The sequence below is a fragment of the Mauremys mutica genome, chromosome 21 (assembly GCF_020497125.1).
Source record: "Mauremys mutica isolate MM-2020 ecotype Southern chromosome 21, ASM2049712v1, whole genome shotgun sequence".
NCBI lineage: Eukaryota > Metazoa > Chordata > Testudines > Geoemydidae > Mauremys > Mauremys mutica.
Window position 1 is genome coordinate 10449737 of NC_059092.1, and position 20391 is coordinate 10470127.

A 20391-nucleotide genomic window follows, 5' to 3' on the forward strand; every position below is an offset into this window, starting at 1 on the left:
TGGGATTGCAGGAGAGCTTCACCTTCCAAGTCTCCCCCAAGGAATTCCCTGCCACGTTAATGAGCTGTGCCATCAAGAAGCAAGCTACCGTCTTCCGCCACCAGACAGTGGAGAGCCCTGAGGATTATACTCTGCAGGTGAAAGGGAAATGTGAATATCTCTACGGGAACTACCCCCTGTACCAGTTCCAGGTGAGTCTCTTTCCTCCACCTACTGGTGAGCTCTTTCCCAAGAGTACAGGCACTTTTCTCTCTGGGAGGCAGGAAAAGGATGCTCCGTGCTATTGTCGTCCATGTTCCTTATGTCGAGCTGGAAATGCACCCTAAAGGGACCCAGTCCATTGTCCGGTTAACAACGGTGACCTGGACGCTGCCCCAGTGGGCGGCCCTCTAGCAGGGAATCTATGAGCAGGCACCACAAAGAACATAAGGCTGGGCTCAGTCATGGGTGGAGAAAGTTTGACTCGATTGTTGGCCCCTTTGGCGTTGAGTGCTAATGAGCTAAACCCATGGTGTGGGGGGGGATTAGGGTTCCGAGGGGTGACTCCCTCCATCCCCTCTCCCCAGCCAGAGTGTAGCTGCTGAACGTCAGAGCTGAACAATGGCTCCCACTACTGGGAAGCAACGCTGCCCCGCAAATGGCATCCCCCCTCCTCTGCGGTGACACAGGCAGGCTCTCTGCTGTCTGGAGCAATGAATCCTTCCCGGCATCGTACCGTAAAACCAGGCAGAGCCCGGTGCATGTATGGGGGATGGGCTTGGGCACCTGGACCCACTCACTCTTGGAACTGCCCTTTAGTCTTTAGGGTTCTTCGTGCTTAGGAAAGATGTAGGTTTAGAAGGGAATTGGCAGGAGAACCTAGTTTTGGTGGCTGCTGGGTCACTTCCACATGCTGCCCTTACTCTCCTGTCTGACTCAGCCCTGCTTCATCTCCACCGCTCCCCTCTCCACATCCTCGGGGCTTCCAGGCCGTCTGTTCTACCATGATTACTCTGTTCTCTCTCTGCCCCTCCTCCCACCAGTACATCCGCAGCTGCCTGCACCATGGTCTGTTGCCCCACCTGACGATGGTACACTTCTCCTCCATCATTGCTATGCGAGACGAGCAGACCAACTGCACCGCCCACACCCCGAAGATGGTTTCCAAGCCTCCCCCGCTCCCCAAGAAAAAGGTAACCATGCGAGCACACCGGATACCCTTCTCTCCCTGCTCCCACCAGCCTGACATACCCATTTGCTGCTTCTCTGTCTTTTCCACAATGAAATTGGGATGCTAGTGCCACCTGGAAGTGACTGCCCGCAGGCAGAGGGACACCTTGGCCTCTTAATGCAGGGGTCATAACAAGGCCAAAAGGGGGTAATTGGGGATCCCTCTCCCTTAGTTACATAAAAGACCTGCACAGAGACCCTCTATTTCCTCAAATGATGGTCCCTGTATGTCCTCCAAACGTGGGTGCGCATGCGCACCATGTGCCTGAGTCCGAAAGGTTTTCCTGGCAGTGTCTGCTAACCCACATGTATGTCGTGCATCCCCTCATGCTTGCAGCCGAGGGTATAATAGGTTGTGTGGGTCGACACCACTCCAGTGCCCTCTTACTGCCGCAGGTCCTGCCTCGGCCCTGTTCCTTTGCGCTTTTAGTTTTTGCTAAGAGAGTGATTTCTCTCCGTTTGTCTATAGTTGTGTATAGTAGTTGCAGAGTTAGTAGTAGGTTGGTTAGTACTAGTCATTCCCATTTGGGGACTGTCCCTTCCCCCACGTGGGGACTATGCCCACTTTCTGGGGTTTAAAAACAGTGTCTCCTGCCCGCATTCATTCTCCATGAGCAATGAGCACCGGCAGTGTCTTTATCACCTCGGTGAGGCTCGTGTCACGGCTCCTTGCTCCCTCTGCGAGTCCGTCCTGCGCTGGACCTGGGAAGCTTGGGAGCTCTGCCTCCGTAAGTTCCTCCGTGGAGGAAGCAATGAGGCAGCTTGCTCATATGGATCCAGGCCCATCGGAACTGCACGTGCCCTTCCACTGTTTCCCATGCCCCGGATCCAGCACCGGGGAAGGGCAGGCCCAACCACCAGAGCAAGAAGCACTCTCGTGGGCACAAAAGCAGGTCCCCACCCCGGACTGCTGCTGAGACGCGCCCGGTTGGATGAGATGTTACGGGCAGAGACGATCCCACCGACGGCCAAGCTTCCCCAGGGGGAGGGAAAAGCTCAGCGCAAACGGGGTCTGGCAGTACCGATGGCTGCCCTAGTAGCCGCCCATCCAGAGTGCTCACCAGCTCCTGAACCACCCTTCCCACTGCCACCTCTGTGCCATTTGGACAAGCCAGAGACGCTACCTGGACCCGTGAGCATTTCCACGGGCACTTGTAGGACTCCCGGCTGATCAGAGCCCCTCCTCTCCATTGTGGAATTGGTGCTATCCTCTTCGATCCTCTCCGGCCCCCCCTCGCCCATGAGGTCCCCGCTCCAGTGGACGAACCGATCCTGCTGCTCCTGGAATGACCCCCACTGGTGCCACACTGCAGCCCGCCCATTTCACTGGTTCCCCCGCTGCTGGAACCATCCTCGGAGTCAGAGGAGTTTTTGGAGCTGGAGCCTTCGTTCTCCCCCATGTCACACCGCAGCTTGGATTTGCGTCCTCGACTGCCTTATCCACCGGTGTCTGATCTAGCAGCGAGGGTCTGGTACTGGTACCCATGGGGCACACCACACCCACAGGCCCCTTCGCCTTGGCTGCACCCTGGAACAGCTACCACCACCGCTAGCCGCCTTTCCAAACATCCTGTCACTCTTCCCAGGCTGCTCCATCAGCACCATTGAACACAGAGGAAGAGGCAGACGTTGAAGTAGTACTGCCGGCTCCTCCGGTCCTCATGGCCACTTCCTTCTTGTTCATTCCTCCTTCCCTGTCTCCGCCAGATGTTCACCGGCAGTATCAGGACCTGCTCCAGTTGGTGGAAGAGGACTTGGGAATACTGCTGGAAGAGATTCAGGATCAGCAGCACCCACTCATGGACATTCTCCAGCCTCAGGGACCATCTATTAATGAGGTCATCCTCCCGCAGCACAGACAGAAATCAGCCCCTCCAGATCGGGCAGTGAAACGCATGGAACTCGTGGGGAGGAAGATGTATTCCCTGGCGATGCTGCAGTAAACTATCAGACTCTGCTAGACAAATATGATTTTAATAACTATACGGGGCTACCAGAGTTCAGGGACAGACTGCCACCAGACCAGGGATTCTCAAACTGGGGGTCGTGACCCCTGTCAGCTCCATGGGGCTGACCGCTCCGAGCCTCCATTAAATTAAATTACCTCCCCACACCTTTTTAATTTATAAGGGATGTGTGTGTCACACTCAGAGTCTTGCTGTGTGAGAGGAGTCACCAATACAAAACGTTTGAAAACCCACTGCACCAGACCAACAGCAGCAGGTTTCGCGTGCTGGTGGATGAGGGATGCCTGGTCACCAAGGTAGGCCTCCAAGCAATACAAATACATTCGAGGACCTCCTCTTTGATGAGGACAAACTGTTTTACTCCAAGATGGACTCCCTTAGGGACGATCCCTAGGGATCTATACCCTGGCTCCACGATGCAGGCAAGAAGCGACCGCAATTCCGTCCCCGCCCGCGTGTGCCCTGCCAGGCCTACTACCAATGCCAACAGGAAGCCCCATGCAGGCGACACCAGTCTCAGCAACAGTGCTTCCCGACCTCTGCCATGGCTCCTCCTCAGCTCTCTCCCACCAACAACCAAAGTCCCAGTTTTGATGCGTCGATCAAGACCTGAGAACCTTCCCTGTTGCCACCCCATGTCATCTTTTGGGGCCATTTTGTCCTATTCACCCACAACTGGGGCAAGATCACCATGGACCGTTGGGTACTGGAGCTCATCCACCACGGATAGCCGTAGAATTTATTTTCCCCAGCAGCAGCTCCCATCCCCCAAGACACCTCTAGGGGACCCTTCTCATCAATGCTTTCTCCAACAGGAAGCAGATGCTCTTCTTGGGAAGGGAGTCATAGAGTTGGTCCCATCTCCCTACACGGGATGAGGCTTCTACTCCCCTTGCTTCCTCATCCCAAAGGGCACCTCCCCATTCTCGACCTTTGGTTACCGAACACCTTTATCAGAAATTCCAGATTCTATATGGCGATGCTGGCATTGATTATCCCCTCACGGGGCCTGGTTCGCAGCTCATGACATGAAGGATGCCTACTTCCACACTGACACTCATCCGATTCACTTTACTTGGGCACGGTTCGACTCCATCAACATCCATTCCTTCCGGCGGACCGCTTCACAGTGCTGATGACTGTAATTGCAGACCTGCATCACAAGTGCATCTGCTGTTGTCTGTCTCTCCTTGGACATATGGCAGCTTGTACCTCCATTACGCTACACTCGCATCTGTGCATGCGTCGCCTCCAGCTACGGCTTATCTACAGACCCAACCAGGACCATTTGGACACCAGAGTCATTGTCCCCAAGACAGTTCTAGTCTCCCTCATGTGGTGGACCAACCCTTCCAATGTCATGGTCGGGACCCCCTTCATCCCTCCCACCCTGCAGGCCACCGTCACACCAGGCGCCTCCCTTGCAGGTTGGGGAGCCCATCTGGACCATCACACTGCACAGGGGATCTGGATGCCACGAGAGGCCAGGATTCATATAAACGTGTTGGAACTGAGGGCAGTCTATTTTGCATGTGTGACATTGACATGAACTGGGACCATATAGATCATTGTTGCAACCAAGGTCCTGTAGTGGCACCAAATCTTTTATAAAGGAGGTCAACTAAAGTATTGAAGACAAGGTTATGATGTGCTAGTTATAATTATGCCATCTGGATGCACGTATCACTTTTGTATTTTAAGTTATATGTATTGGCTCTATACTGTCTGTATTTCAAACTTGTGCTATGCTTCTGGGTAACACCCCAGACAATTTGGTGTCAGCACCACCTAGCCTGCTTGATGGCTCATTAAGGACCATCAGCTATACAAATGACCCATCGAAAGAAGGCCGATACACCTTGTGACTCAGCAAGGTATGCAGGGACATGCCTATGGACAGAACTCTAAGGTTTTTTCTTGACACGTGCCCAAATGCTTGTCTTTGGAACAAAGAAAGAAAGGCCACATGACAAGAGACTATAAAAGACTGCTGCATGTCCTCCATCTTGTCTTCAGTCCTGCTTCTTGCCTCTGGAGGAACTTTGCTACAAACTGAAGCTTTGAACAAAGGACTGAATGACCCATCCCAGCTATGGATGTACTCCAGAGACTTGATTTGAACCTGCAGTTTATTCTGTTACTGCTACAAGCCTGAACCAAGAACTTTGCTATTACTGTATGTAATTGATTCCATTTAACCAGTTCTAGCTCCCATCTATATCTTTTTCCTTTTATGAATAAACCTTTAAATTTTAGATTCTAAAGGATTGGCAACAGCATGATTTGTAGGTAAGATCCAATTTGTATATTGACCTGGCTCTGGGGCTTGGTCCTTTGGGATCGGGAGAAGCTTTTTTCTTTGACTGAGTATTGTTTTTCATAACCATTCGTCTCCATAATGAGTGGCACTGGTGGTGATACAGAGAAACTGGAGTGTCTAAGGGAATTGCTTGTATGACTTATGGTTAGCCAGTGGGGTAAAAGCAAAGTCCTCTCTGTCTGGCTGGTTTGGTTTGCCTTAGAGGTGGGAGAAACCCCAGCCTTGGGCTGTTACTGCCCTGCTTTAAGCGATTTGTCCTGAATTGACCACTCAGTTGTGTCCCACCAAAGCCAGCATCGTTACAGCATGCCAGGCATTTCTTCCTGTTGTTGGGTCCTGCCACGTTCAATTTTTCTCCAACATCATCTCCACAGTCGTGTACATGAACCAGCAGAATGGTGCCTGGTCTCCCACCCACTGCTTCACATCCATCCACCTTCAGAACTAGTGTATCAAACACCACGTGATGCTCCAAGCCACATACCTCCCAGGCACCCAAAATACCCTAGCAGATGCGCTCAGCAGGACTCTCTACCTCTCCCACGAGTGGGAGTTACACGATATCCCATTCTGATACCTCTTCTACCAATGGGGCACCCCAAGGTGGGACCTCTTTGCCACTCATGAACCCTTTATTGTTCCAGGGGAGCCATAGGGGAGGATTTGCAGGGTGATGCTCTTCTCCTCCCATGGATAGGTGACCTCTGCTACGCCTTTCCTCTCATTCCCCTCCTTCCACAAGATCCAACAGGACTGAGCTACCATAATACGTGTAGCCCTGTTCTGGCCACACCAGTTCTGATTCACAGATGACCTCAGACTCTCGACCCACACACCCCTCCACCTCCCAACACTCCCAATCTCTTCACACAGGATCGGGGCTGGGTTCGGCACCCAAACCCAGGCCCCCTTCACCTCATGGCCTGGTATTAGGAGCTTGAGGGTAGTTAGGGCTTGCTCCACCCTGGTGTGACACATCCTTAACCAAAGCAGGAGGGCATCCACCAGGGCCTGCTACTAAGTTAAGTGGCAACGATTCACCTCATGGGCTCACTGCCGTTGCCACCCAGTGAAGGGACTATCTATACCTATCATCCTCGACTACCTGCTTGATCTCAAAATGTCAGGCCTTTCCCTCAGTTCTATACAAGTCCACTTGGCAGCGCTCGGTGCCTCTCCCCTCCCCACTGGTGGACAGCGGCTGTGTGTTTATATGCCTTGTCACTGTCGGTTTCTTGAAGGGTTTACTCAATGCCTTCCTGCCAGTACTCAAGCCCCATCCCCTTGGGACCTTAATCTTGTTCTCTCTGCCCTCATGAGCCCACCCTTCAAGCCGCTGGCAACATGCACCCTCTCCCACCTCTCCATGAAGGTCATTTTCTTGGTCACCATCACCTCAGCTAGACGGGTCAGTGAACAGGCAGCCATGATGGCACATCCCCCTTACACCGTATTCCACACAGATACATTTTCCTTATGGCCACACTCTAAATTCCTCCCAAAGATAGTGTTGGAGTTCCACCTAGACCGGTGTATTCACCTCTCTGTGTTCTGCCCCAAACCACACGCCTCCCACGCAGACAGGGTCCTGCACTCCCTCCACATCCGCCATGCCTTGGCATTCTACCTCCACAGGACGAATGCCTCTCACACATCGCCAAAGCTGTTTGTAGCCATTGCTGACTGATCTAAGGGCCAGTCCCTCTTCTCCCCACAAATCTCCAAATGGGTCTCTGGGTGCATCCACGAATGCTACAACGCTATCCAACAGATGGAGTCACAGCGCACTCTATGCAAGCCTGCTTAGCAGACGTCTCCTGGCAAGACATCTGTCGTGCAGCAACCTGGCGCTCTGTCCACACGTTCATGTCCCACGACTCCGTCGCCCAAGTGGCGGCTGCAGACGCTGTTGTAAGCTATGTCATACTGCGGACTGCACTTCCTCTCACATTCTTGCACCCATCTCCACGCTGATCGTTGCTCACTACTCACCTGTGTTTGGAATCCATATAGGGACCATCATTCGAAGAAGAGGAGGTTACTTACCTGTAACTGGAGGTTCTTCGAGATGTGTGGCCCTTATCTGTATTCCAATACCCGCCCTCCAGCTGCTGCGATGCAGACTGGACTACTCAGTGTTAAGAGGGATATGGGAGAGGTGTTGATCCATACAACCTATTATACACTTGGCTGTGAGCATGAGGGGATGCAGGATGCACGTGCGGGTTAAGGGACATTGCTAGGAAAACCTTGCGGACTCAGGCGCATGGCACGCATGTGTGCCCACGTTTGGAATACAAATAGGGCTACCACATCTCAAAGAACCTCTAGTTACAGGTAAGTAACCTCCTCTTTCCCATTGGAGATCCTGAGGTCAAAATGGGAGTGACTCCCTATGCCAGTCCCGGGGGCACCTCTCCATCCCTATTTCCAAGGTTAATAGTCTGAGCACAGGTCAGGGAGCCAGGAACTCCAGCATTCTGATCCCAGCTCTCACCCTGACTGTCTCTGGCTTTGGATTAATTCCTTAATTTCTCTGAGCCAGATTCAGCCCTGGCATGAGCAGCATCCACTGGCTGCTGTGTTGCCCTGGACTGTGGTGCAGGAGAACTGAGTTCTATTCCTGGCTCAGCCTCTAACCAGCCAGGTTACTCAGTTCACCTTCTTGTGCCCCAGTTCCCAATGGGGAAAATGATACTGAACATCTCCATAAAGACCTTTGCTGAAGAGCACTATAGACGTGCTAGGTATTACTGTTACAGTGGGAGATCCACCCACTTACTCTGGCTGAATTTGGTCCTGGATCAGTTTCCCCATCTCTAAAGTGGGTACAATACATCCCAGGGGAGCAAGTGGCGATGGGGAGCTCTGCTGCTGGGGGGCACCAGCCTGTCTCCTTGCCCCAGAGACTGCAGTTTGGTCTTCGTTCTGGTCCTTGTGCTAACTTAAGTTCTGTTCTCTCTGCCCTTTCTAGCCAACTCACGAGTCTCTCTGGTCCCTTAATCAGCCTTTTTACATTGAACTGGTGCAAGGCAGTAAGGTGAATGCAGATGAGAGGATGAAGGTAGGTGCGGGCTGGGTGTGGGTTGTTTGGTTTTTTGCATCTGGTTGCTTACCGCTTGTGTGAAAGTCAGCAGGGATCAAAGGCCTGAGATCACATGACTCCTTGCTGCATCGTCCTTCATTCAGCTTTAGGGCGACCTCTAAAAAGCTTCACAACAGGAAGGAGAAGGGAACTTGTTAGCCAGCAGCTCGCTGAGCGAGCGGCACATTCTTAGAAGCCTTAGCTGCAAGAGTTTCTGAGTACTGAGCCCAGCTACTCATCTGCGGTGACCTCACCTCAACGGAGATGCAGAAGTGCTGGAGACCAACAAAGGAGGAAGAACTGGGTCTGTGTGAGGGGGCTGAGGGCAGAGCAACGGAGAGGTGGCCCCAGCATAGGGGAGCAGTAGGGGAATGGGGAGAGAATAGGCCCTGGGAAGCAGAGGACTTGCTAACAAAATGGGGCAGGCAACGAATGGAGTGGGACCTCTGAGATTTGACAAATGATAAAGGAGGCAGAGAATGGTGCCTGAATGTGTCAGATATAGATGTTGTGGTTCTCACAAGGCTCTTGCCTCACTGAAAGTGTCTCCCAGAGTGTGCAGGGGATCCTGACTAGAGGTGATTTCTAGTGCCTGGATGATCGTGCAGCAGGAGGGATGGCACAGGCTAGGAACAGGTCTCTTTCCTGTTCTGTGATAGGGTCCAGGCAGGAGAGAGAAGTGAGGGCTGATGCATTTAGCCATATGGAGACTTGCAAATGCCAGAAATAGAGTTTCACATCCTCCCCAGTGCTATTAACTTGCTTCTCCCTTGGCATGAGCCCATGTCCATTTCTTGTTGGTTGCTTCCCCTACGGGGCATGGTTCAGTTTCCTCATCTGGGCCGGTCTAGCCTTTCAGCAGTTAAGGTTCGTTAAATGTTCCCACCAATTGGTTGTACTGCAGTTGGATTTTAATTTATAGTATTTTTGTATCTTTGGTATAAAAACAATTCCAACGTCATTCCCAGCTGGCAGCTCTTTGGGGGCTGGTGTGAAATGAGTGACTTGGTCTCAGTCATGTATGTGGTATAGTTGTAGCTTTGTCCGTCCCAGAAGGAAAGCCCTGTGTGGCTCAAAAGCTGCTCTCTCTCTCACCAACAGAAGTTGCTCCAATAAGAGAGAGTACCTCACTTGCCTGGGTCTCACTCAAGGCAGTCATGTCTTGTGACGAGGGGTATACTTTTCATAAGGGCCTAACTCTCATTTTCAGAAGCAGGCTGTTAAACGCTGAAGTCACTTGAAAATGGGAAGTATGCTCCTAAGTCACTTGGCCCTTTTGAAAACTTTACCCAGCATGTCCCCACCAGAAAAAAAACAATAGCAGCAATTGGCATCCGTGTTGGCAGGCTCAGCAGAAAGGCCAATGACTCACTGGAGTGTGGAGATTCAAGGGAGGGCTTGTCAGAAGTGTCTAAGTGATTTAGGAGCACAATTCCCTGTTGACTTGCGCTAAAGTACCCAGGCGCTTCTGAAAATTCCAACCTAAGGCAATTAAGCACCCAACTCCCACTGAATTTCAGTGCTTCTGAGAAATTTAGGCTGATATTTTCTTTATAGAGGAGAGTCTCTCTGGTTCCTGGGTAAGGCATACTGGCAAAGGACAGCTTGTACCACTGTTGCCAATGTGGTACCCTGTCCTGGGATTAGCAGGTTTTAATTCTCCAGGGCTGCCGTTCTGATAGCACTGAATTTACACCCCCAGGGTTTCCAAACATTACATATATGTGGGCAGAATGTGCTTTCTAGGAAGGGTGATAGCAGCCATCTTCTCCAACACACTGGGAATTGATCTGGCGACCTCCAGAGAGAGAGACACACGAGTGCCTACAGCTTGAGCTAAATAGTGAGGCTCAGTAGCCAAGCCTGTAACAGACTTGATTGGGCACAGAAAGGGATGTGTAGTACAAGTTTACTAGTGGATTAAATGAGCACTTTGCAATCATTCATTAAATCTGACAACCCACATGTGAGGTAGGAAGAGATCATATTAACTGTATAGATCAGTACGCTGACACACAGAGAAGTTAAGGGACTTGACCAAGGGCTCGCAGAGAGACCGTGGCAAGAGATGGGAATAGCACCCAGGAGTCCTGGCCCTGTTTTAACCACACCCCCGAAGCAAAGAGCTCAGGCCATTGTGATCCCAATGCACTCTTCTTTCTCAGTTGGTGGTGCAGGCAGGTCTTTACCATGGCAACGAGATGCTCTGCAAGATGGTGTCGAGCGCCGAGGTGAATGTGTGTTCGGAGCCAGTGTGGAAACAGAGGCTGGATTTTGACATTAGCATCTGCGACCTGCCCCGCATGGCGCGGCTCTGCTTCGCCCTCTACGCTGTCATCGAGAAGGCCAAGAAGGCACGATCCACCAAGAAAAAATCCAAGAAAGCTGTAAGTGAGGCTGGGCCAGTCTTCCCAGCTGTGTGTGGCAGCGGAAGCAGCATTGAGCTAAACCCGTAGGACTCTTGCATTTCAAAGAGGGAACTTCAGCCAGTAGAAAAGCTGCTGCCATGATGAGCTGTCCCATTGCAACTGCTCCAAGGAGGGTGGGGAGGTCAGGGATGGCTACCGGTTCGATGAGCTGTCCCATTGTAACTGCTCCAAGGGGAGCAGGACATTGGGGAATGGCTGCCATTACTATGGAGCTGTTCCATTGTAACCCCTCGGGGAGGAAGGGAAGAGGAAATTCATATTTAATAGTCAACTGCAAAGAAAGGGGAATTATTTGTGTTCATTTCCCTTTCTCTGCATTCCAGGGCTTCCTCATTTGAGGCTGAGGTTACACCTCATTCTGTGATGGCTCTTCTCTGTAGTAATGTCTTTCGTGCAGACCCTGTGCACAGCTAGTTTACCACAAAGGGAGTGGGGGAAGAGAACAGACTCTGTAAGGAACTAGTTTACGGCCCAAGGGGAGTGAGAACAAACCCTGTGCAGAGCTGCTTTACTGCCAAGCGGAGGAGAGAACAAGAGGGATAAGCAGGGAGCAGAAGAGATGTGTTGAAATGGGCTGGACAAGCAGGGAAGCACAGACAGGTTTCAGGGAGGCTGTTTGGTGCAAGCAACAGAAGGGAAGGCCCGCGGTGCTCAAATTCACTTTGCAAGCTCTTTGTGTTCTCTCACCTTCGTCTCCTGCACCCCAAAACGAGCCTCCTGTGATTCCCATCTCGCAGAATCCTGTCTCCTGTATTCAAGGATGCATGATGCTATTTCAGCCCCAAGTGAGAAGACCCAGGGTAAAGTCTGCTGTCCCACATGAGGCCAAATGCAGCATTTACAGCCAGTGCACAGGAATGTGATCATTTTAATTCATATTATTATATATCCAAAAGCATATTCTCTGCACCCAGGAATTGCACATTCCCTGGTACTATCTAGTTAGTAAACTTAATCCCTCCAGCTCTTTCCCTTTGGAAAGTTTTCTTAACGACCCCCAAAGGGCAAGAAACACTTTTGTTTCTACGCAAATGCTTCGATTCTGTACAAAAGTTTGCAACCTCCATGAAAACATAGGCACAGTCCCGAAGCTGAGAACCAGAGGCATGCAGGGTTCACCAGGCGCCTTCGCAAAAGGACAGAAAAGCAGAGGGTTGATACTGTTTGATTATAAAGTCTTCCTGATGCCCCAGTCCTGCAAGTGCCTCCCTGATCCCTGACTGAGGCCTCTGAGTGCTACCACAGTACAAATAAAAGCTGAGTCATTCAAATGCTGCAGTCCGTTAGGGGACCAAATTTCATAGAATCGTAGGAGTGGAAGGGATCTTGAGAGGTCATCTAGTCCAGTCCCCTGCAGTCGTGGCAGGACTAAGGAATATCTAGACCATCACTGAAATTCAGTGGGAAGTGTATGCCCAGTTTCTTTAAATTCTTTTGAAACTCCCAGCCTTGTACCACGACCTTTCCCATTGTCTAGCACGGTCCCTGGTCAGCCTCTTGCTTGCTAATAGCATTGTAACTGTTCTGAGATGCAATGCATGAACCAGCTGGAGAGCGCCGTTGGTGTCTCTGGCCTGTCCAGAAGCAAGAAGGTGAGGTTAAACCACTTACTACCAAGAAAAGAGGCGAACCTGCATGATTACAGGAATGAGTCGGATGACTAGTGTTTTTCTGATTTGCTCTCTTTCCTCTTTGAGTCACGCCAAAGCTATTTCTGCCCTTACACAGACGATGCTGAGTCATTGTTTTCTGGACCTTATCCACTAAGTATCTCACTTTGTGGTTTGGCCGCCTCCACCATGTGTTTTGATAGGAACTTTTGTTGTTGTTTGGCTTCTCATTGTGGACTAGAAGCTAATGTTGCAAAGGTGATCATGCTGAAGCTACCCAGAGTCTGACTAAATCAACAATGGGGCTTGGAGATTGTGAGAGGTCAGTCAGAAGTGATTCATGTTTGTTATTCTGGGAAAACAGCTGACTTCCCTGCCTTTCCCATGAATTGAAAATCCCTTTGCTAGGACTGCTAGAGAAGCCTTAGTGTTTTCTTTAGAATGTGTCAGTGGGAGGATGGAAAGGGCTTTTCATGGCTCCTTTTAAATCTGATAGATGCCCCCTTTGTGTGGACGCACACATTTGTACTGAAATTTCCTTCTGGCTGTGCTGATGATTTCATCTGAGATCTGAGATCTCTTAGACCATGGTGGCTTCTGACAAGTCATGCTAAATGCTGGTTCTGCCGTATTGAGCAAACTGTTTTGTTGAAGAATTGAGTGCAAACAAACTCAGCTCACCAGTGGAATTTCAAGAAGGCAGCGTAGTCTAATGGGCAGAGCATCGGACTGCGAGTTGGGAGAGAGGGGTTTTATTATTGGTTCTGCCACCATCTCTGTGCCAATTTCCCCATCGGTAAAATGAGGTTATTTATACTTTGCCACCTTTTGTAAAGTGCTTTGAGATCTATGGGTGGAAAGTGCTAATTGTTATACTAAAAGATCAGCAATCCGTCCCTTCCCCTTTATTAAACAACCACCACCCCCCTCTTCCTCTTGTTCAGATATACCTGGCTTTATCTGCCCATCCTGGTTTCTGAATCCATATTTACCGAACTGGTCCCTGTATGAAAGTGGCTTAGAGGGAGCTGTAGAAATACTCAAAGTAGCCAAGTGTAATGGTAAGAGAACACTACAGAGTTAGGGTTGGAAGGCCTTGTTGGAAACCCAGGGGTTCTCCAGGTGTGTAGGTAACCAAGTATTGTCGCCCAAGTGCTGTGCTACGCTACACCATGGAAAAGACAAAGCTTTTAACAATGCAGTGTTGTTGTAGTTGTGCCGGTCCCAGGATATTAGAGAGACAAGAAGGATGAGGTCACATCTTGTACTGGACCAACTTCTGCTGTTGAGAGAGACAAACTTCCGAGCTTACACAGAGCTCTTCTTCAGAACTGAGCTCTGTGCAGGATCAAAAGCTGGTGTCTCTCACCAACAGAAGTTGGTCCAGTACAAGATATTACCTCCCCCACCTTGTCTCTCTAAAGCTGTTAGCAAGTCTATTAATGCCATCTTGTGCTGTGATCCTGGCAGAGCTCTCAAGCCATGCAGGGTTGGACATGGTCAGTGTTTGGATGGGAGACCTCCAGAGAAAACCCACAGAAAGAGGTGGTGGTGGTGATCTCCCTTCTAAGTCTGCACTGAACCAGTAGTGCTAGGAGGAGCTGTGCTGCGAGACAACCCCTACTCAGAAGTCCTTGCCACGTGTGATCAAGATTTCATGGGACTCCCCACAAGTGCAGGCATCTGTGTGGCCAAATTCCAACTCCAGTAACTACGTGCTGCCTTCTTAAATCCCCCCTGCAGTTTCAAGTGCTCTTCTTGCTCTAAACTGAAGCGTAACGTTCTACGTGCAGTTGAAAAGCTGCTGGTTCCACCCCAGGGCTGGGTGCACTGGGTACTATATATTGTTGGGTGTATGTTTACCTGCTCCAGGGGCTGGATGTGGAGATTCTGAGGGCTGTTGTGGGGAGGGGTTATTCCTTGACATTTTGGGGGGCCTGTTTTGCTCGTGCTCCCTTCCTAACCCTCCTCTTCCCATCAGCCAGCTCCTGGCACCACACGCGGTTCAATCTCCCTGTTCCCCTTGCAGGACTGTCCAATAGCCTGGGTGAATGTCATGCTCTTTGACTACAAGGACCAGCTGAAAACAGGAGAGTGCTGCCTGCACATGTGGTCATCGTTTCCAGGTACCACAGCTGTGGTCTCCTCCATCGGGGTGTGGAGGGAGCACAGGAGGGGCAAGAGCTGCCTCTCCTTTTAGCAGCACAGACGGAGCAAGAGTTCTTGTATTTTACTGACACACTTTCTGCCAGCTGGTCTGACCGTTGTTGAGTCTCTGAGTTACAGTAGCACCTAGAAGCCCCACCCTGATTAGGGCCCATTGTGCTGCGCACTGGGTGCACATGACATGAGAGACAGACTCTACCCAGAGGAGCTCACAAGCTAGAGAGACAGGACACAGCAGGCTGAGAGGGGAAACAGGGCACAGGGAACTGAGGAGACATGCCCTATGCTAGACAGCAGATCAGTGTCAGAGGTGAGACTAGAACTCGGGTCTCCTGAGTCCCAGTCCAGTGCCCTGTCTGCTGGGCCATGCTGCCAAGTCTCACGTTGCCCTCCCACCTCCCTTCACCGAGCTTTGGGAATCCAGCCTGAGGAGCTTTTTACTTTTTCAGATGAGAAAGGGGAGCTGTTGAACCCCATGGGCACAGTCCAGAGCAACCCCAACACGGAGAGCGCAGCAGCCCTGGTCATCTGCTTCCCCAGCGTCACACCCCATCCTGTGTATTACCCATCCTTCGAGCAGGTAAAGGGCAGGGCATCTCTCCGGATGGGTCACCTTGCTTCCTGGCCTACAGAACACAAAGTTCTAGCGTGTCCCATAGAGCAGCATAGAAGGGCTGGGTGCAGGTAGCTGGTTAATAAAGGCTGCCAAGGACTAATTGAAAGCTTTGTTCTTATCGCAACACACACTGGGGTGGGTCCAGCCTGTCAGTCAGTCAGTCCCATGTAAGGCCCAGAAAATCTGCTCTCCGTAGAGAGGTGGTGAAGCACTGGAATGGGTTACCTAGGGAGGTGATGGAATCTCCATACTTAAAGGTGTTTTTAAGGCCCGGCTTGACAAAGCCCTGGCTGGGATGATATAGTTGGTGTTGGTCCTGCTTTGAGCAGGGGGTTGGACTAGATGACCTCCTGAGGTCTCTTCCAACCCTAATCTTCTATGATTCTATTCTATGAGCATTTGTCTGCAGACAGATTTACAAACTTAGGCAGAGCTCCCTTTCCACCACAGCTTGCCGTGTTTCAGCTGGGTCAGAACTTTGGGCTTCCTCTGTTGACCACCTCAGATTATCTGAAGTGGTTTTGTTAAAAAAGGAAGAGTTTCCCGGTCACTAGTGGAAGCTTGTTAATGCAAAACTGCCTGATTCCAAATGAGAGTAAAATTGCAGATGTGCAGTTGCAGGTCAGGAGTGAAGGGCCCAGAATTCTGCAGTGTTTACAGAAGGGCAGGTTTCTGAAAAAGCCTGTGTCTTGGCGTGAGGTTTGTGGAAAGGAGGGAAGAGAGACATAAGGGAAAATGAGTGCTGTAAGAGAGCTCCCAGCTGGCCAGCACTCACTGATAACTGAAAATGTGGTATGAGAAAGCTACATCTATTGCTCATTTCCACTGACCAGACATCTGGAATGGAAACAGCTCCAGGAGAGGCTGTATCCGTTCCAGAAAAGGAAGCGGGAATTCTGCTCTTGCTGGAAGAGGTGGATAATTCCCTGCAGACACGTCCATAACTGACTGTGTCACCACCCGTGGCAGCTTGTACAAAACTGTCCGCTTGGCCGGAGCACTTCCAAGAATCCACCACTCTGTTACTGCTCTGGAGGGAATGGTTTGCATTATCTTGGACGTCACTGAGCGCGGCTGTGCCTCACCTCTCTGCGATCGTTGACAGGCGCGCCATTCTCCCAGAGGGACTCGAACTCTTGGCTTGCATGATTGCTGCCCTCTTCCCATTTCTCTACCTTCTTATTCCTGCTGGGTGCAGTGACCCCTGGTGGTGAGAGCAGAACTGCATGGCTGATCACTACCGACTCTCCTGCTGCTGAACTGTCAGCAGGGCATGATTCTGCTCTGGAGGGCTTGGGAACTCGCTGGGCTCTCATGAAGAGTAGCTGAAGAGCGGGCTTCCTGGTGGGCATAAAGGGGAGGTGGGCTGTGAAGAGGGTGAAGGCAGACGCTTCACTTAGCCTGTACTTGTATTGCAGCTGTTGGAGTTGGGGAGGAACGGAGAGTACACCCGCGCCGCACCAGAGGATCCAGAGGAGGTAAGTGTCTGGCATCATCCAGCCAACTTCTGTCAGGTCTGGCAGGCGCTCCCTAGGGAACTGCACACATGGGTCTCCTTGGGTGCTTTTTCTGGGAGACCCGCCCCCTACCCCATCCTCACCCAGCTGCCCTCAGCTCTGCATGGGCCTGGCTTTCCTGGGAGTGGGGCCCCACAAGCTGTGTCCAGTGTCCATCCTGGCTCCTTTCCCCACCCTAATAGCTCCCGCTGGGGCCCAGCCTTGCAGCATCTCCCAGGGATTGGAGAGAACTGCCAGGCCATTTCAGAGTCAGACTGAACCTCATACCCAGCCTTGCAGCATCTCCCAGGGATCGGAGAGAACTGCCAGGCCATTTCAGAGTCAGACTGAACCTCATACGTTCCTCTGAGCAGAAGCAGCAGCTGAGGGAGATCCTGGAGCGGAGGAGCCACACCGAACTCTATGAGCATGAGAAGGACCTGGTGTGGAAGATGAGGTACGAGATCCGGGACCAGTACCCAGAGGCCTTGGCAAAGCTCCTCATCATCACCAAGTGGAACAAACATGAGGATGTTGCCCAGGTGAGGCTGGGGCGGGTGAGGACCATGGGTCAAGCAGCCAGCCCAGATTACAGACTCTGGGGAAAGCAGGGGACAGTGCGTGGCTGCTTTTGTCCTCCCTTTTCCATCGGCCTTTGCTCTGTGCACAGGCGCATCGGGGTGTCCCCAGCCCCTTCAGGTCCTGAGATCCCAGAGCTTGTGGATTCTGTTACGGTGCAGGCAGCATATGCTGTAGGGCTTTTGGGTTAGGACTTGGGGAGCTGGCTCCCGGTTCCGTTGGGTACAGTGAGACGTTATCCCCTGTGAACTCCCCTGAACCATCTCTGACAGAGTCAAGGTTCTACTGTGTTCTGGGCTTTGCAGTCTCTGGGCGCTAAACAAGAGACAGATGAAAACTGTCCTTGCCCCCCAAGAGCATACTCAGCTGCCGAGGCCAAAACAAATGCAACCTTGTCAGGTAGTAAAGTGTTCCAGGCTCAAGGCCTGGCTCCTTGCATCAGCCTCTCCCGATAGCTTAGATGCTGCCCCCTCCATGGTCTCCGCTTCCTTTCTGACTCCTTCTTTCACACCTCGTTCTCGCCCCTGCAGATGATCTCCCTGCTCCAGTCCTGGCCGGAGCTGCCTGTCCTGAATGCCCTGGAGCTGCTGGATTTTAGCTTCCCTGATCGCTATGTTGGTTCCTTCACGATCAACTCGTTAAAAAAGCTGACGTAAGTACACACCATGGGGGGAAGCTGTTTTTTGATTGGCTGTAGGGTGGCAGAGTAGGATTATGGGCAAATGCTTGAGTCTCTTCTGTACACATAAGTACAATTGATGCAGCCAGGGTGATGTCGTCTTTGATCTTCCTTTTCCTTCCCCAGAGATGACGAATTGTTCCAGTATCTGCTGCAGCTCGTCCAGGTGCTCAAGTATGAATCCTACTTAGACTGTGAATTAACCAAGTTCCTATTGGACAGAGCTTTAGCCAATCGCAAAATAGGACACTTTCTGTTTTGGCATCTCAGGTAAAGAGCGACCTTATTTCAGACTCTGCTTGGGTAACCAAGTAAAACCAGTATTTACTGAAATCCTGATTGCGCAGGATTGTATGTATATAAGAGAGAGAGACTTGGTTCAATACATGTATTGTAAGACTATTGATCATTCTTACTCAGTCTCTTTCAGTGAAGTATTTCTATGGTTGTCAGACTTCCAGGAGTGTAATTCTGACTCTGAATGTGACTGTAAAAATGGCATCCCAGGGTCTTCTCTGTTTCTTCTCTTGCTGATTCCATATCAAATGGGACTCATTTGACAAGTAAAAAGATGTTGAGGACAGTTTTGAAAAGTACCATAGTGACTTGGGAGCTTAAGACATGTTGATTTCCCAGGAGACTCAGGCTTCTAAGTCAATTTAGGTGCTTTTGACAGTTTTACGTGTTGTTTCTAACTGCCAGCGTGGCAAACTCGCCCTGGAATCTGAGAGGCAAGATGGTGATACATTTTTAGACTCCAGATTGCTGAGATTCTAAACATTCTGGGACAGACCAGGCCTGATCCACACCCAAAGTTGCCCTAGTTTAACAAGAGGTATGATGGTGCACTGACTTAGTTAAACTTTGTGTGTGGACACATACTTTTATCGGGTTAACTCTGGCTTGTATCAGTGTAGCTTGCACCTGTAATGTACGTTGGTGATCCTGAGGTAAAAGTTGCATTTTCAGGGCATGCTTTCCCTCCTCCTCCCTCTGCTCCCCATGAAGCCTTAGACACATCTCAGTGTATGCCCAAATTTGGTGACTGGGGGATGCTTCCACTGGGTGCCCTACAGGGGCCTGCTTTTCAGAAGGCAGGTGCTCAGCACTTTCTGAAAATCGGGCTCCTTTAAGATGTCTCAGGCTGGGTACCCGGGATCAGCAGTCTCTGAAAATGTGGAGAACACTGGCCAGAACACTGAGGTGGTTCTCTGAATGTTTAACAAGTTAGTCATCCAGTAAGAAGGCTCGTGGCTTCAGGCAATGAAGTTTTCTTTAGAACCCTCTGTTCTCCCCCCCCCCCACCTCCCGGTTACATAAAAGGAATCTAAATGGAGCCATTAATAATATTTTTCCTGTGCTGCTGTGAACAAGAGAACTAGTCACTAGCTGCAGAGAGTCAGGTTAGCTTTAATCTACCTCTTTCTATAGGTCAGAGATGCACGTCCCTGCAGTCGCCCTCAGGTTTGGCCTGATTTTGGAGGCCTATTGCAGAGGCAGCAACTACCATATGAAAGTTCTAATGAAGCAGGTAAGGGCTGCTCTTAGGCAGAAGGCTGACTGTCCCTTGCTCCCAGCTGCATGTTGTCTGTTAGTGTTGGAAGATTTATTTGTATTGTTGTAGTGCCTCGGAGCCTTAGTCACAGACTCATAAACTTTAAGGCCAGAAGGAACCATCGTGATCATCTCGTCTGCCCTCCTACACACTGCAGTCCACAGAACCTCACCCGCTCCTGACATAGGCTCCTAACCTCTGGCTGAGTTACTGAAGTCCCAGATCATGATTTAAAGACTTCACGTTACAGAGAATCCACCATTTAAATTACTTTTAAATCTGCAAGTGACCTGTGCCCCATGCTGCAGAGGAAGGCGAAAAACCACAGGGTCTCTGCCAATCTCACCTTGGGGGAAATTCCTTCCTGACCCCAAATATGGTGATTAGATCCTGAGCATGTGAGCAAGACCCAGCAGCCAGACACCTGGGAAATAATTTTCTCTAGTAATTCAGAGCCGTCCTCATCCAATATCCCATCACCGGCTGTTGGAGATATTTGCTGCTAGCAGTCGCAGATCAGCTATATGCCATCATAGGCAGCCCCACCATACCGTCCCCTTCATAAACTTATCAAGCTCAGTCTTGCAGTTAGTTAGATGTTTTGCCCCCGTGTCCCCTTGGGAGGCTGTTCCAGAACTTCACTCCTCTGATGGTTGGAAACCTTCGTCTAATTTCAAGCC

General features: G+C 50.8%; 1 protein-coding gene across 2 annotated transcripts in view; it reads left to right on the forward strand.

The window, feature by feature from the left end:
- Nucleotides 1–20391, forward strand: part of PIK3CD (phosphatidylinositol-4,5-bisphosphate 3-kinase catalytic subunit delta) — a 63584-nt gene that overhangs the window by 32464 nt on the left and 10729 nt on the right. For both annotated transcript variants that reach the window (XM_044996476.1, XM_044996477.1), the window contains exons 5-15: nucleotides 12–191; nucleotides 1023–1172; nucleotides 8471–8560; nucleotides 10747–10968; nucleotides 14650–14746; nucleotides 15236–15366; nucleotides 16821–16880; nucleotides 17273–17440; nucleotides 18008–18129; nucleotides 18283–18426; nucleotides 19588–19687. In XM_044996476.1, coding sequence (XP_044852411.1) covers nucleotides 12–191; nucleotides 1023–1172; nucleotides 8471–8560; nucleotides 10747–10968; nucleotides 14650–14746; nucleotides 15236–15366; nucleotides 16821–16880; nucleotides 17273–17440; nucleotides 18008–18129; nucleotides 18283–18426; nucleotides 19588–19687 — 1464 coding nt within the window. The remainder of the gene's footprint in view (nucleotides 1–11; nucleotides 192–1022; nucleotides 1173–8470; nucleotides 8561–10746; nucleotides 10969–14649; nucleotides 14747–15235; nucleotides 15367–16820; nucleotides 16881–17272; nucleotides 17441–18007; nucleotides 18130–18282; nucleotides 18427–19587; nucleotides 19688–20391) is intronic.